The 16,934-nt window shown below is 35.5% G+C and overlaps 2 protein-coding genes and 1 long non-coding RNA gene across 7 annotated transcripts; 1 reads left to right on the top strand and 2 right to left on the bottom strand.

The window, feature by feature from the left end:
- Positions 1-3,642: 3,642 nt before the first annotated feature.
- On the bottom strand, positions 3,643-6,918 carry lipt2 (lipoyl(octanoyl) transferase 2). Of its 5 annotated transcripts, none has more exons than XM_042770862.1 (3): positions 6,781-6,918; positions 4,805-5,280; positions 3,643-3,881 (listed from the first exon to the last, which is right to left on the bottom strand). In XM_042770862.1, the coding sequence occupies exons 2-3, from the start codon at positions 5,247-5,249 to the stop codon at positions 3,664-3,666; spliced, it is 663 nt and encodes a 220-aa protein (XP_042626796.1). In that variant the 5' UTR covers positions 5,250-5,280; positions 6,781-6,918; the 3' UTR covers positions 3,643-3,663. The 5 variants fall into 5 exon arrangements, with proteins under 5 accessions (XP_042626796.1, XP_042626795.1, XP_042626793.1 ...); XM_042770861.1 differs by lacking the exon at positions 6,781-6,918 and adding an exon at positions 5,848-5,981; XM_042770859.1 differs by lacking the exon at positions 6,781-6,918 and adding an exon at positions 5,786-5,913.
- LOC109075566 (E3 ubiquitin-protein ligase RNF169-like) lies at positions 6,715-16,440 on the top strand. The gene is made up of 6 exons (XM_042770856.1): positions 6,715-7,149; positions 7,827-7,900; positions 8,173-8,259; positions 8,416-8,522; positions 10,246-10,348; positions 14,207-16,440. The coding sequence occupies exons 1-6, from the start codon at positions 6,783-6,785 to the stop codon at positions 15,341-15,343; spliced, it is 1,875 nt and encodes a 624-aa protein (XP_042626790.1). The 5' UTR covers positions 6,715-6,782; the 3' UTR covers positions 15,344-16,440.
- LOC122147668 lies at positions 9,765-10,162 on the bottom strand. Its single transcript, XR_006161725.1, has 2 exons — positions 10,057-10,162; positions 9,765-9,900 (listed from the first exon to the last, which is right to left on the bottom strand). It is a non-coding gene; the product is annotated as an uncharacterized LOC122147668 (long non-coding RNA).
- Positions 16,441-16,934: the final 494 nt, after the last annotated feature.

Genomic DNA, 16,934 nt, shown 5'->3' on the forward strand with positions numbered 1-16,934 from the left:
GCAACTTTACAGATCTTTTTTATGCACCAAGAGCTTGTAACACTCCAAAGAGAAAGGAAAATAAATCAAATCGCATCATTTTAAATGACTATTTCTGTTTTAATGTCTTATGATGCAAAGCTGAATTTTCAGCATCATTACTCCAGTCTTCAGTGTCACATGATCCTTCAGAAATCATTCTAATATGGTGATTTGCTGCTCAAGAAACTTATCACAGTTGAAAATGTTTGTGCTGCCTAAAAATGGTCCCTAACAAAGTGTTTGATGAACATATTAATAGAAAAAAAAAAAAATATAAAAAACAGAAATCATTTGTAAAAATAAAAATATATAAACATAATAAATATATACATATAATCGTTTTATATATATATATATATATATATATATATATTTTTTTTTACTTTTGATCAGTTCACTGCATCTTTGTGAAAACAAAGTATCAATTTCAACTACTTTCAACAATTTCAACTATCTGTCAACCTCTGACCATAAAATCAATATTTGCAAATTCACACTAAAGCTTTGTGTGAGGAACAGACTGAAATTCAAAGCTCATTATTCACTGGAAAACTCCACCACAGCTCATAAATGAAATGTGGCACCTATGAAGTAAGAGACATCAAATATGATGTAGAATAACACACAAGTTGTGCTTTTTTGTGAGTGTTAGTGCTTGACAACTGTTGTTGACTCTGGGGTGGGGGGTGGGAAAGAAAAAAGCTGTATGATTCTTCAAAAACTCTGCCACAGAAAAATATCAGCAAACTGGTTTTGTCCCAGGGTGAGTAAATATTGACAGAATTTTAATTTTGGTTTGGACTGTCCCTATAACTCAGAACCTAAGAGCTTTCGTGTCATGCAATTTCAGTTTATGGTTATTTTATGATGAAAATGAAAACACACAGAACTTTTTGCTACCAATCAAATGCAGAAACGCCATCTCCCATACCAGCCACAAAATCATATTTATTCTCTGCTTCAAAAGGTGAAATTTCAGCAGAGGCCTCAAGGACACACATCCTCTGTGGAGGACAGGATGTGTAATTGAATTTAGCGGGCATCCTTTTGCTGCTTGTTCACTCAGTGCCACTGCAATGATCAGAGGAAAAAACACCTATAAATCACAGCTGGTCCACCACAGGCCTGACAGAATATAAATCATGTTTATAAAAATGGAGTATTTACAGAAAGCTGCTCCAGAACATAATTACAGCTTGTAAAATTTGGCACTGTTGACGCCGAAGAGTTTACCAATTTATAGTATTTTCCAATTGTAGTATTTTCTAATTTGTAGTACAATTAATTTTAGAATAACCAACTTATAGTTTTCCTCATTTTATATTGCTTTTCGACAATTGTTGTCCTGAAATGCAACCACAAGTCTTTGGATGGAAGATGCCCATTTTATTGCTTTCCTACTGATGTAACCCAGCAGAAACTCTGGGTTTGTATCATAAAATAAGCTCATATTACGATTATTCCATGTAAACACCACATTTTCCCTGCCTTACATGGTCCCAGTGATGCATAGTGCTTAAAGCCACGCTAAAATTAAATGCTTATGGCCACATGAAGCTCTTAGGAAGCAGAATGATTGAGGATTTTCTAGAAGCAAAGATAAAATAATAATTTGTATAACCACTATTTCAAAATGATAGCTGAAATGTGGTATTTTATTCCCTAAAATAAATTTAATCTTACCATATCCAAAAACTTGCTCACTCTGCTGTTATTTAGTAGATTAAAGGCACTAGAATTTTATTGAATACTACGTGGAGACACTTTTTTTTATTAAAATATTCATATTAATAAATTATTATTGACTTTTAATACATGAAATTCCTAAATGTTCTATGTGATTTAGTTACGATTATTTCATTTATTCACTACTTACTATTTCTTATTAATTTGTTTCATTTCAGTTTTAGTTTGACTCTAGTTTTCTATTTATTCCAGTTTTTATATGAACAGGTTAATCTAACACTGCATAAGTCCAGTGCCCATTTCCAGATCTGTATCTGTAAATTCATGTTAATGGTTGACAATTATAATTTATTTTAATAAAACAATTTTATGATAATGTGTGTTTTATATATATATATATATATTTGAAGATACTGCTTGCTATGGTGCATTCTTTCTCTCTGGTCAGCCATGATAAAGGTTGAATTTTTATAACCAGCTTGTGTTATTATACCACTGGTTCTCACATTTGGGGGTGTGGATAACAAATAAAAAAAAAAAAAAAAAAAAAAAAAAAAAAAAAAAAAAAAAAAAAAAATAAATAAATAAATAAATAAATAAATAATCAGGGGAAAATAAAGACAATAAAGAAAAAAGAATTGAAAAAAATATAGTTGCCGTTGGGATAATAACTATTTGCTTATGCTATTGGCCTGAGATTGTTTTTTTTTTTTTTTTTAGTTGTAGTAAAAAAACTGGAACTTTCTTTCATTATTACATTAACCTATAATAATAATTCTAAATGACTGTTAATTTTGTTCAACTGTATATATACATATAAATTCAGTTGAACACATTCAACGTATATAACTATTATATGTTATTCCTCCCTCCTTGACTGCACTTATAGACACTTGATAGAGTTTGTCCCTCATGCTAGCCCTGACAACACTGATATGTAGACCAGCATGTAGACTCTAAATGCCCAAACTTACAGTAATTCTTGCCCATCTATGCTTTTTCTGTCATCTATGAAAAAGTACATGAGACTGGAAATTGACAGAGCCATAGCTAGGGATTCACACTCCAGAGAAGGAAAGCGCTGTACTGCAGGGGTATGCATGCACACACAGTAAAACCCCCAGTGTTACATTAACACTCCCAGTGTTTATATAATCCACACTCAGAATGTTAAAAAGTAACACTGAAGTAGTGTTAAAGTTAATGAGATAATTAGTTTAGTAATTGAGTGATTATTGGGCATTATTGAAGAACATCTGCTGTTAAAAAAACTGAATCACTGAAAGAAAGAAAGTATTTTGAGCTGAATATCCACAGACACATTCTTTTAAAAGGAGCATAATAGCAACATGCTTACTACACATCCAGAGTACTGATGAATAACATGTAAACAACCCATAACATTTTGTTTAGAAATCAAGAACATAAGGGTGTTGAAAGCTTATCCGTGCTATTAATAACTACTTTTACTTTGTGGAACACAATCCAGGAAGATTTTTACAATTATTTACATTCATGACCAATCAGGATCTTAGTATTTTGACCTCAATTAATTTAGCACATTCCAATTTATTATTAGTGTTTTCACATTTTACATTAGTTTAGGTCCTAAAATGTATTGCTGTATTGAATCACTTCTGCCTTTGGAAATATGAAGAACGTTAACTCCTGTTCTCACTGTTTATATTGTTCACTCACTCAAGCTACATTTCTCAACAAAACGCATGAAGAAAATCTGTTTGGTCATCCACGAACAACAATTTTGGTCCATGCCATTCTTTGAAGCAACTTTGTTTCATGAATACTGCAAGCATGCCATACCATTCCCATCTGACAGCAGCACTGTACCATGGTACCACCACAGTGTTTTTTTCAGGAAGTTAAAATAATAGCAATAGTAATTTTTAATAACAATACAAGCACATATTCATTCACTTGAAATTATTTATACATTTATTAATTATACGTTAATGTGCAGTTAAATTGTTCAGTAAAGGCTTCCAGCAGTTTTGGTATGGCTTCCTCAGTTGGGACGTCCCGCCCCAGCTCTCGGCTCAGTGACGTCACACCTTTACCCACAATCCCACATGGCACAATGTTGTCAAACCAACTCATGTCTGTGTTGCAGTTAAGAGCCAGTCCATGGGAGGTGATGTATCTTCCACAATGAATACCTGCAAAACACAACAATTACCTTTATTTTGCTGTCGAAATGTACTTTTTAAAACCTGGAAATAGTAAATAAACCTGTTTTATAATTTTAAATAAATAAATGATATACCAAAATGAAATTAATACTCTGTATATTCTGCACTGTTTCTAGGAGACCAGTGAACACTACCATTCAAACGTTTAGGATCAAGTAAGATTTTTTCTTTTTAGAGAAATTAGTTATTTTATTTAGCAAATATGCAGCAAATTGATCAAAAGTGACTGTAAAGGCTTTTACAAATAAACAAATAAAAAACAAAAAAAAAAAAAATAAAAAAATACTAAAATTTATAAACATATAAAAAATCAAAAAACTCATGATACGCATCATGACTTCCACAAAAATATTAACATTGAAAATAATAAGAAATATTTTGTGAGCACCAAATCAGCATATTAGAGTGAATTCTGCGGAAATATGTGACACTGAATTATATTTTACAATTTATTAAAATAGAAACAGAGCTAAGTTAAATTAAAAAAAAAAAAAATCACATTTTTATTATTATTATCATTCTATCTATTTTTTCTTTCAGTTTAGGTGCTGTTATTCTAAAATGGGCAAATTAATATACTTTAAAGTTATTTTAAATAAATGCTTAGAAACTATATTTTATTAAGAGCTACAATTTTTTGTTTTTGAAGAATTCATTTACTTTAAAAATCACACAAGCACACAATCTATCTATCTGTCTGTCTGTCTATCTATCTATAAAAATAATAAATAACATACAAATTAATAAAAATAAATATCTATCTATTTTTTCTTTCAGTTTAGGTGCTGTTATTCTAAAATGGGCAAATTAATAATAATAAATAACATACAGAGGTGTCAAATTTTTGACCAGTAATCAAAAAAAAAAAAAACACTAAAAAAGTTACTTACCAATTGCACAGATTTTGTGGTTGCCCACCCAGACACCTGTATCTGGAGAAGTGGAGGCTTCAATCCCAAATTTACTGCACATCTTGATCACCGTCCTTTCCAGTTCACACACATACCATCTCACACTCTTCTTAAAGCAGCCCAGGTTGAGGACGGGATAACACACCAGCTGACCAGGACCATGAAACGTTATTAGACCTCCTCGGCTGGTTCGGAAGAAGTCTGCGCCCAGGGCTTTGAGTCTCTGCTCCTCCTCAGGAGGGTAAGGAGCCTGTCTGATGCCGATGGTGTACACAGGCTCGTGTTCACACAGTAATAAAGTGTTTGGGCTGGTGCTGCAAGACTCCAGATGCTGCTTTATGTGCTGCTGCTGGACCTTCAAGGCACTGAGGTAGGAAATCCTCCCTAAACGCACCACCTTCACAGCTGCCTTACCGACTGTCATTGTGCTTTCAGATGAGTTTTTGAAGCATCAACTAAAGAGACGGAAGACAATGTCACAATTATTTCCTGTATTTTATTTGTATTAATCCATAAAACATAATTCAGTGGATATAAAGCAGGCTGGAATGACATTGTGAAATAATGATAGATGATGATTAAAAAAAACAAAAAAACTAATACAAATGACAAAAGCACATAACAAACTTACTAAATTAAGCTAATTCAAATGTTACTACTTTTTTATTAGATCATAAATAGGGATACGCTTTTATAGATTCATATTATGTGTAGGCTATATTATGTACAGGAAAAGAAGAGAAAAAAACTTAAATCATGTATGTTATTAAAAAAAAAACTACCATTATATTATAAAAATGTAAATATATAAAATAAACATGGTAAAGTTCACTGATACCCGGTGCAAATGTTCTAGAAATCTGGCAAGGATACATTTCAATAGGAATTCAACACTAACTGTAATGTCCACATTTTACACCAGCTTTAACACCAGATCCACTGAAAACAACAAGTACAAACACAGAGTGATGTTAGAAGCGCAGAGAGCTTGATCCATCTGTTAAAGGAGAGTCATTTCTTACCGGACGCTGCCATACTGCCAGTGCAGAGCTTGCTCTACTGTAACTGACTGTTACGCGTGGTGCACTACTGACATCTACGGGTTCGGCGAGCTACCCGCGTTACAAAAATGTCATCATTTACTCATCAAGGTTATGAGTTTCTTTCTTCTGTTGAACACAAAAGAAGATATTTTGAAGAATGTTGTTAACCAAACATTTGATGAACCCCATTGACTTTCATAGTATGAAAAAAAATAAATCATCAACAACACATGAAAGTCAATTACTATTATTTTTTTAACAATGCATTGTCAAATTAAAATGCAAATCATCTTTTGATATTTTGAATTGTAGTATATATAATAATATTATAATGGTTAATTTTTTTGTGAGCATTTTTAAGAGTATACTAGCTTTATGGCCTCTGTATTAAATAAATAAATGAATAAATAAATAAATAAATAAATGAAGGAAGCGGTTATTGTAAATTAGATTTTTTTAAAGTGCTTTATTAATCAATGCCACAAGAACACGATGTATTACATATACACATTATCATATTAACATTAGCGGCCAGAAAGAAAAAAAGGGGAAAAACCCCACCAAAACTACATAATAATAATAATAATAATAATAATAATAATAATAATTATATATATATATATTATATATATATATATATATATATATATATAAATATATATAAATATATATATATATATATATATATATATATATAAATATATATATATATATATATATATATATATATATATATATATATATATATATATATATGAGGAAAAGGAGAGAGGAAAAAAAGGGAAGAAATTATATAAATTTCAGTGCTTTCAATGCATTACATGTTTTCTGTAAATGAGAATTGGTCGTTCCGCCACCGCTGCATGTGACGCCATGGCTGGGCGGGGTTTGTTTTCAAACCCAGGCACATACCAATGAAGATGGCGGCGGTGGGGTCCGCCAAATCCGCTGGACTGGGGCAAGGAGGCAAAACCAGGCCTGGCACTCTCGCTGCTCCTCTGAGTCTGGAGGAGGCCCGGTGTCCGGTGTGCTCCGAGATTCTGCTGGAGCCGGTAACGATGCCATGCGGACACTCGGTGTGCCTGCATTGTTTCCAGCGGACGGTGAAGTTAATCAGTCTGTGCTGTCCTCTGTGCCGGCTGCGAGTGTCCAGCTGGGCCCGTAAACAGTCCCGGGAGAAGAGCCTGATCAACACCGAGCTCTGGGAGCTGGTCCGCCGCAGTCATCCGGAGAGATGCAGGCGGAGGCTGGAGCAGAGAGACCGAGAGATCGCGGACGGAGGTTCGGAGCACTTGAAAGATTACATAATCATGAGTTTGAAATAATTATTTACGCTTCGAGAAATCGCAGCATGACAGTTTCCCAGCTTCAGTGATTTCAGTTCAGTCGATCGTTTTACCAATAATTTAGAATGGTTAGAAATAAAAATAAAATATTTTATTTAATTTGGTTTGGTCTGTGGACAAACGCCCAGTTGCGTCGCGTCGCGTTTTCAACTTGAAAAACACGTCTTGAATACTCTGTTGTATTCCTTTTGCTACTGAATACAATTTTAATGGCTTATTTTGTTTATATTTTATATCATATATATTAAAATAATAATAATTAAATAAATAATAATAATAATAATAATAAAATAATAACAATAATAATGTATTATTATTTAATAATTTAATAATAATATTCGACTTTTAGTTTTCTGTATGTTTCTTATCCATTTCTGACTTTCTATTTTTAAAGCTTTGCAATACAGTCGGTATTATTCCTGTAAGTTAGTAGTGTAGTAACTTATGCTGGTTGTTTGTAAACTGATCAGTTGTGGTATTTGTCCAGGCATGTGTGTGTTCAGTGGGTGGAGCTAGATCCTAGAGAGCATCAGATCTGTTTATTATGGTCTGGTCTCTTTAGGGAGCCAGTTGCCCATTTTCTGCTCATACATTTCTGTTTTTATCTCTTAGAAATTTTTCGTGCACCTGTACCAATTCATAAGTCTGGAGAAATGCGTCAAGAGTACGAGAAACAAAAGATGAAGGTAAGTCACACACTACTGAGTAAAGTGAGTATGCTCTTGATTACATAGTTTTACAGAGTTTTTGGATATGTAGGCTGCTATGGAGTTGATAAAATGACTGAACTATTGTTCCAACAAGGTGGAAACATCCACAAACGTCTTTTGTGTGGCCAGTATAGAATAGCCTGCACTTATTTGGCATGAAATGTAAACCTAATAAGGTTGTTTTATTATATGGTCTCCTTATGGTTTGAAATGCTGTACATGTATAAAGCACAGTGTTATTTATTTAGGGTGGAGGCACTGAAGAAACTGAAGAGAGAAAGAAGAAAATCCACAGAAAAGAAGAGTGTGGGATGCTGAAACACTGTCAATATCCTGTATGTTCAAGACTTTTCTTTATATCGTTTTCACCTCTTCGGGTCTAAAACATGAGCAGTTAATTCAGAATTTAGGATATTTCTTTTATTAACGGTTCAGTTACTGCTCAGCTGCGTGTGATCTTCCATCTCACACTGAAGTCTACTGTGTTTCAGTTCTATGGAGTGTCAGACTCTGAGAACGAAGAGCCGGTGGGAAAGAGGACCCGACATGTTTCAGCATTTGTGCGAAAAACAAGATGCTCCCCTGCTTTCAATAGAGGGTATTGCATTTATATTTACTATATAATTTTACATTATAATTTTATATCAATACATTTATTATCAGGGGTCGAATTATATGGTTTTTCATCGTTTCTAGAGAGCAGGGCCTGAAATAATGGAATACACTACTATGCAAAAACACACACCTCTTCATTCTTTATTATGGCATTTTAGGACAACATTCATCAAAACTATGAAATAGCACATATAGAGGTATAGAAATTATGTAAAGTGTCAAGCAAATCAATATATTATACTTTGTTAGAAGTTGTTCAGAGATTCCATTTGTCTACATTGCATCCATACACTCATTAAACACACAGTGGTGTACGGGACACCCCCGCAGCCCCCGCGGTGCGTGGGGCCCCATCGCGGGACATCCTAAAAGGCAGTGCTTTGAGACACTGCAAAAGATGCAAGACGTGAGCGCAAAGGTAGTGCAGTGGAGTGGGCTTAATGTTCTAAAACAACAACCGGGGAAAATAATTTTTTACTCACATTTCACTTGTCATAAACTTCTAAAACAACCGCACCTTAATCAAAGTGAATATTTTTACACTTAAAGCAGCTCATGTATGGAGCCCCACATTTGACATGCAGGGGGAAAAAAAATAGTAAAGCGTGCGCACAATATAATTCGTTCCCTCGTTTTACTAAATCGTGCCCACAACTTACTAACTTGTTCCCTCCTTTTAACTAAATTGTGCGCACGATAATATAATAATTCGTTCATTGATTTGATTAAACTAATTTCTGGCCAAGATATTAATATTGTGTACACAATTTAGTAAAACGAGAAAACAAATTTGTGCTCATTTTTTTCCTGCATGTGCGGGGCTCCGTATGCTTTAAGCAGGGCTTAAAAACGAGAGAGAGGGAAAAAAAATTGGTATTTTACCGGTTCATGCATTTCTCTGTATTATTACCGTTCTGAAACCGGTTTGAGTAGAAAAAAAGGTTAGCGTCATAGTGTCAAAAAACACAAGTCTTAGCCTAAATTGCGCTTAGTCATAGCCAGCATAATCTTTTCTAGATTTTGGCCAGATGTTTTAAACAAAGAAAAAAAAAAAACGGTCAAAGCTTTAAAGATATTGAAGCATTACTTGTATGACCAACCAACATTTTGATTTTCCGGTATTTTAGCCTACATTATTTCATAATCGGTAAGGTAAGGCATTAGCCTACATGAAATGCATCAATGCAATGATAATTCTCCACATTCATGACTGATAAACCAGTTATGTAAATGGGAGAGACGGACTCAGTAGTATACTTGCAGCAGGTGCACAATAACTTTTCGTACATGACATCACTGCTGGTGGGAGGGGCCCCATCTCGTTCTTTGTGGGGGGGTCCTTTAAGATGTGCGGTACGCCACTGTAAACACACATTTAACAATATTCACTCTATAAATAAAGACAACAGACAATTATTTTAAAATTAAATGCATTTATAGAGCTATATCTGCCACAAACATGAACTAGCACAACTATTAATACACCTAATTAATATTTCATATTTAATTAATATTACCTGATGCCAAATGTCAGATGATTAGTAACTTTGCACATCACTGTTTTCTTATATCAGAAGTTCTGCAGTATGGAGGAAAGATTAAAAAATTGTGACTTAAATTTTGATACTTCCCTCAATAAATTGTTTTCTGATTGTTAAGTGTTAAAAAAAGATATACATCCATTCTATCATTGTGCTGTATTACAGTTGTCTTCATAGCAGTGCAGTCCAGAGGAGCAGGAGCTGTACAGATTCTGAGGATGGAAGAGGAAAAAACAGAGGTCACGCACATCATGCCGTTCCTGACAAGGTATAATATTTCAGTTATTGGCTGAATGAGTATGTTCAAATAATCTTCAGTCTAATTAGTTTTTTAGGGTGAGTTGTTGCATAAAACACCAGTCCTGTTGTTCTAAGAAATGTAATTGGCTCTCAACTTTAATTGCTGAGTATAAAATGTTGTTGTAAGTAAAACTATTTAGAAGACATTTATCTGCAACTTTTAGTACAAGCTCATAGCTTTTGCTAGAGCATGGTTCTTCATGTCTAATAGGGCTGTCACTAACAATTATTTTCATAATTGAGCAATCAGTTGATAATTCTGATGATTAATAGAGTAATTGGAGAGTATTTTTTTTTTTGTGGTTATAAAGATAGGCCTAAGCGAACAATAGACTTTAAAATGACTTACAATACTTATATAATAGCAATGAGGAAATAATAATTGGTTCAAATAAGATACCAAAAGCAAGTAATCATATGGTTTTATTGGATGAAACAGTTGAAATACATAATGTAAATCTAGCCTCAAGCTGCAATTACCAGGTTCTATGCTTTTAGGGTCTAGGCCAACCCAAAATTAATGGCTGACACTAAAACACATCCATGATGCAGATTACGTTTAAAAACACAGAAATTTAATGGTTAAACTATTATATTAGTGCATGTGAGCATGCTTACATACACACGCAAGCACACATTTTGTTGCACTTATAGATTTTTGAAATAAATGGCAGGTAACAATGTTTACTGAAAGTCTTCTCTTTTTAAGAGTTTATATATAATTTTCAGGCTTATTGAAATCCTAATCTGTAATTGTAAAAACTGATGTCTGTTTAAATAAAGTGGTAAACTTTGAGTAAATGTGATTTTAAATGTTATAATAATGATTTTATAACCTCTAAATGCAAATCCAAAAGTAAAACAGTTATTGCCTCCGCTATGGGCCGATCTCTATAAAAGTTTGCATGCTTCTTTAGAATCATTTTCTAAATGATCGTCTGCCTTAATTTTCTGCTCAATGTTTGCTTTCATAACTTATTTTGTGTATTATGTGATCTCTGTCTAGTTGATTATATGTTGTATACTTGAATGTATTCGTGTCCTTGTTACCTACCAACCCTATGTAAAGGGTCCTTGGGTTCTTGAAAGGCACTATATTAATAAAACTTATTTTCAATATTATTACGTGTCGCATGAGCTCGGCATCGTCTCAAGAAATATCTGCGTACACACAAATCCACTGAAGCTGACTCAAAACGATGTAGTATACATGCCAGACCAGTATGTGGTGCTGTAATTCTGCCACAGAGATACACTAAACATGGGGAAAAAGACTTGGCGCATGCGCATAAACCTTGTGTATAGTCCGCCATTGTTGATTGTTGATTGTTGTTGTTATGTGATGTAGCGTTGTCTGACTCGGGTCGAGAAGTGGGGTGATAACATCATCCATTCACAAAATATTCGGATTGGCTGTACACATGAAAACGAAAGGGTGTCATTTTCAGATTTTATCCACCCTGGGACCTAAAGGCGTCTCCATGTGGACAGGCCCCTTTTTTAAAAGACCTTGCTATAGCCACCCAAAGGGTAAAGGTTGGTTAATTATTGACCTAGAGAGTCCAAAGAATTGTAATGCTGTGTTTTTTTTTTTCAAGATTGAGCAAAAAACCTAGGACTAGTTTGCAAAATTAGGTGTTTTACATATCAATTATTTAACAGACGATTTGATTGACAGCAGTGGTTCTAGAGGCGAAGTTTTTCAGAATTAGGAGCTCTATCAGGAGATATAAATATTGTGTGCATGTGTGAAAAACTCAGCATTATACAATCGTTTACACCCTTGAAAAATGTGATATGTTCAAAGTTCAAAAGTTATAGCTGTTTTAGTAAAAGCGGCCCTGCCCCTTTTGAACAGTTTAGTATCCCTTTGCGACGGGGAGTCGAAATTAGTTTTTTAAAAAAAACCAGCAAATTATTGATATTCACTCTCCAGAAAATCTTTCTGCACTGGTTTGGTTCCGATTTGGGCAAAAAAACTAGGACTAGTTCGCAAAGGTAGGTTTTTAAAAAAATCCAGCATACCCGAAATTTTGGGTGACAATTAAATCCAATGCATGCATTTTGTCCGTCGTGAGCCAAGGATTCCAACAACATAAGGCACTTGAGCGTGCGTCTAACAGTTTAGGAGTTATGAGCGATTTCATACTTTTTATCGCTGTAGCGCCCCCGTCAGGCCAATTGAGGGGTGCCTTGGTAACATTGTACACGGTGTGAGTACTTCCATCCCTCCAAGTTTAAAGTCACTACAACTTACGTTTGGTCTACCCGATCAGTTTTAAGTGGCCATTCTAACAATTTCAATAGGGTTTCAGCACTACACGCTTGAACCGCTTAATAAAACAATATAGTACTGTAATAACTCATGTACATTATGTATTATATCAAATGCCTGCAGAGGGCGCCAACTGCCTGAGGATTGTTTTTAGTTTACAGAACGATTTAACCCTTGTTTAAAATTGATTAAACAACATTTAATTCAAATGTCCACTTAATCTTTAATATTTTTTTCTATCTTCCTTATGATAGAAATACTACAGCCAGTCATTTCTTGAAAAAGAACACGTTGACATCAAAACATGCAAACTCAGCACAAGGGTTTAAAATTTTATTTTGAAGTCGTGATGAACAGTTAGCATATTTAAAACGATTATGTATTCTCCTGTGTTGGCATGGGTTCATAAATGATTTACCTTATAAATCTGATGAACGTTATAAGCAACTCACAGCATATGCGGAGATGGAGTTTCAGACGGTCCACGCAAAAACAGTCAGAATAATTACATTTCACCGTATAAAAATGAGGTTGCTACAATTTTTACAGATGTTAATGTTTTTGATAATGATCAAGGTATTAATGTTTGCCTACAAAACCACCACTGGCTCTGCACCCCTTTACTTAAATTCTTTACTTCAAACTTATGTGCCCTCTAGAAGCTTACATTATGCAAGTGAACTTTGCTTTATTGTGCATCTCAAGGAGGCACAAAATCACTTTCACAGACTTTTAAATTAAATGCTCCCTCCTGGTGGAATAAGCAGTGTTGGGCATGTTACTCTGAAAATGTAATCAAATTCATGATTACTCCTTTTAAAAGTAATCATGTTACTGTTATGATTATTTCAAAAGTAATTCGTAATTAGTTACATTACTAGTTACGTTACTTTTTTCTCCATGAAATTTATGAAATCCCAGCATACACGCACCCGATAAATATTTGTTATTAAAGCATCAACGTTCACAGAACACTGTTATTTTTAACTAAAGCAAGCATAGGCTGCTGCGTGCATGGTTGCATGGTGCCCTGCAAACTGTGCTGAAGATACGCATCTTCAAAGTCAGGAACACAAACCTGTTTCATGATTTGAAATAATATCACTCATTAGAACATGCAAAAACTAAGGATTTTTTTTCTTTCTATTAAGATATTTCTCTTGTTAAGGAAAAATGACTGGACAAGTGTAAAGAAAAAAAAAAAAACGTTTAGTGTTTGTCATGTTCTGACCATAAAGAGTAGTTTAAAACCACAATTGACGATCTGGTTTCTATAACTTTCACTTAGGAGCAAAAAAACCTGCCTTTGAACTTCAAAGAAATAAATTTATCGTGATAATTATCAATATTGACTGATATGAGAAATTGTATTTTTTGGCCATATCGCCCATCCCTACTCCGCAGGATGTTGGCCCTTCAGGAGCATGATTGGACACCCCTATAGTAAGAAATAGCATATGTTGTGGCAAGCTTGACAATAGACAAATTGTCCATTGAATCAGTCATTTTTATTGTCAGTGATACTACTCTGCATCTCTTTCCCTGCTCTAGGCTAGCATCACACATAGTTACAACGCTGGAATCCTTCTGTCCTCGGAGAACAGTTGCTCTTTCTCAGCCTCGGTACTGAGCTTAGATAAGAGACACCACTGGCGGGGCATCCACACCTCATCCGCTTCGCTCGTGCTTCAGACCAAACCAGAGAGGTCTATTAGCCCCGAGAGCAATGACAGCATATCAGAAGAACTCAACCATTTCAAACCTATTGTCTGCTCACCGTGCACTCCACCCAAAAGGCTGCCCGACGGGCGACTTTTGGAACCAACCATTGTGAAGTCAACCCCAAGGAACTTGACACACACTCTGCACAAGTCCACAAGCTACGAGGCCAGCCCAACCATCTTGCAGAAGTGGAAGCAGATTGAAGTTGATCGTCAGTGCATCAAGGTGACCTCAAAAGGTACAGTCACAAGTCCAATCGCAGAGGATATTAGCCTTAAACTGAGACCTGTAGAAGAACGGGACAGCCGACTCTGCAGCTGTGCTGTAGCCAAGGACAGCTTGCAAGATCATCAGTGCATTTGTGAATCAAGTGCTAAGGATCAGAAGGATAAACCTGTAGTCTGTAATAAACGACGGCTTATATTTGATCAGTGTAACAAAGAAGAAGGTACGCAGCCAGCTAGCGCTCACATCAGGTCGACAACTCAAACCATTGCAGATACTTCATCCGCAAAAGGGCGAAGCAAATGTGAAGCACTCTGTAAACCCACAGAAATTTGTGAACCGATGCTTGATAAACACGCTGGACACTGTAATCAGGGTACTGTAGAGAACCCAGAGAACTTCATAAATGAGCCTATCACCAGGAGCTGTGTACTTAACAGACCTACCTCAAGAAGGGGCAAAAAGAGAAGCCACAAAACCAAACATCTGGAAGAGACCCTACAGACAAAAATGTCCCGGACAGATGTCTGTGACAGGCTTGATGATCTGATTGTCCAGCAAATGAATCAGGAAAAGGAGGACAGAGAACTCGCACTAAAGCTACAAAGACAGTTTGACAGAGAATGCAGAAAAGTAGACCGGCACAAAACAAGTCGTAACAAATACGAACTCCGGTCCTGGGCTATAAAAGATGGGTCGGTAGGACACAGTACACGCAGATCAGGAAGAGTCTCCAAATGAAATGAGCACTTTAGCTACGGCTGTTAAAGGAACCTCCGGTTATGGTAGTGTTTTATTGTAATGATTTGTCACAGTCACAAACGTTTTCTTTGTTGAGGCACTACAGAGGTTGGATAAGTATTGCAAGATAAGGTATTTACTTTTTTGACTTTTCATCCAAAGCAACTTGTGTGAATCGAGTCCACCAAGAGCAGAGGTGCCAATCCTGTTCCCGGGGATCTCGCAAAGTTTAGCTCCAACCCTGATCAAATACAACCGAGCCAGCCAATTAAGATCTTCAGGAGCATTTGGTAATTACAGACCGGTGTGTTGGATCTGAACTCTGCAGGTAGATCTCCAGGAACAGGATCGGGCAACCTTGACCTAGTGCCTTTGCTCGGGGCAAAATGGTGGTAGGACAAGTGTGGACTCTCAGGAACTTTCCTATTTATGGGGATCTAGATTTTAAGCTGAAATGTTTTGTTCCAAGCTCTCTTATTGTTAAACTGGCTTCTACTGCTCAAAAAGAGAGGAAATTAGGTGTATGTTGTTTGGGGGAAGAAAAATGTACTATTTATAAGAACTCTGAAAGGCTTTTTAGTACTTCAAGTCATAGATGACAGTACTCCTTACAATCTCTTTGTGTTCATCACAATTGCTCCTCAAGAAGTTTGTTTGCATGTTTAAAAGTTATCATAGGACATTTGTTGAAACAGGTGTTTGTACAAAAATTGTAGCATAACCCTTTTTCTTTGGCATATTATTATTATTATTATTATTATTATTATTTTACAATTTAGGTGTAAAACGGTAAAAGTGGCAGCCTTCGGTCAGAAAACTACTCTACACAAGTACATAGACGCAAATGCTTGTTCAACAAATTGCAAGACCAAGGTCTTGTTGTATGTGACATCTTTACTTTGTTCTTGTTGTACTGTGGTGGAAACAAACCTCAGTACTCAAGGCAGTGATATAATTGCCTTCAAATGTTTGTGCCATAAACCATGTTGTATTATTTTTTTTAGCTAGCTAGCTATGAACGTGTTGGCAGTTAAAGGCAGGGTAGGTAGTTTGGTAAAAAAAAAAAAAGTTTATATTAGTTGAAAGTGTCTTCACATTACTATAGCAATCACTAAGTTAAATGGTCTAAATATCTATATTATTTGTATCATCTGCCGAAGGCATTGGACCATAAAATGTCCGAGGGCTACCAAAGGCTGTCCTACCTGCCTGTCAGCGTATGTATTTGCATACCTCTGCGCTTCGTACTGTAATGTTTTCTCACCTGTGAATGAGACATAAGGTAATCTGTCAGTCCTCCGCTAATGCCATTTCTCGCTGCGTCACTGCTTAGCCTCTGGTCTGCCTGTGCGCGGTCATGGTTTGGAGGAGGCGTGGCTTTGCAAGGAGGGTGGGATCTTATGCTTTCAAAGCTAGCTTGCTATTGCTAGCCTCTCTGAAACTGGTAGTAAGTAGCTCACCATAGAAAATCCATAGAGGATCGTTGATGACGGTTTATTCCTGTGCCTGCTATAGCACCCCTTGTGGCAGTGATGAGAACTCGATTAACACACATACTTGTGTTGTGCTACAATTTTTTTTTAAACATTTC

Source organism: Cyprinus carpio, chromosome A15 (assembly GCF_018340385.1).
Source record: "Cyprinus carpio isolate SPL01 chromosome A15, ASM1834038v1, whole genome shotgun sequence".
NCBI classification, from domain to species: Eukaryota; Metazoa; Chordata; class Actinopteri; order Cypriniformes; family Cyprinidae; genus Cyprinus; species Cyprinus carpio.

What these genes read in the sequence shown, in the direction of transcription:
- lipt2 (XM_042770862.1), bottom strand. Translation starts at nt 5,249, where the DNA reads ATGACAGTCGGTAAGGCAGCTGTGAAGGTGGTGCGTTTAGGGAGGATT. An exon ending in CCACAAAATCTGTGCAATTG is followed by an intron (nt 3,882 to 4,804) that starts GTAAGTAACTTT and finishes TGTGTTTTGCAG; the next exon opens with GTATTCATTGTGGAAGATAC.
- LOC109075566 (XM_042770856.1), top strand. Translation starts at nt 6,783, where the DNA reads ATGAAGATGGCGGCGGTGGGGTCCGCCAAATCCGCTGGACTGGGGCAA. An exon ending in ACGAGAAACAAAAGATGAAG is followed by an intron (nt 7,901 to 8,172) that starts GTAAGTCACACA and finishes TTATTTATTTAG; the next exon opens with GGTGGAGGCACTGAAGAAAC. An exon ending in TCCCCTGCTTTCAATAGAGG is followed by an intron (nt 8,523 to 10,245) that starts GTATTGCATTTA and finishes GCTGTATTACAG; the next exon opens with TTGTCTTCATAGCAGTGCAG.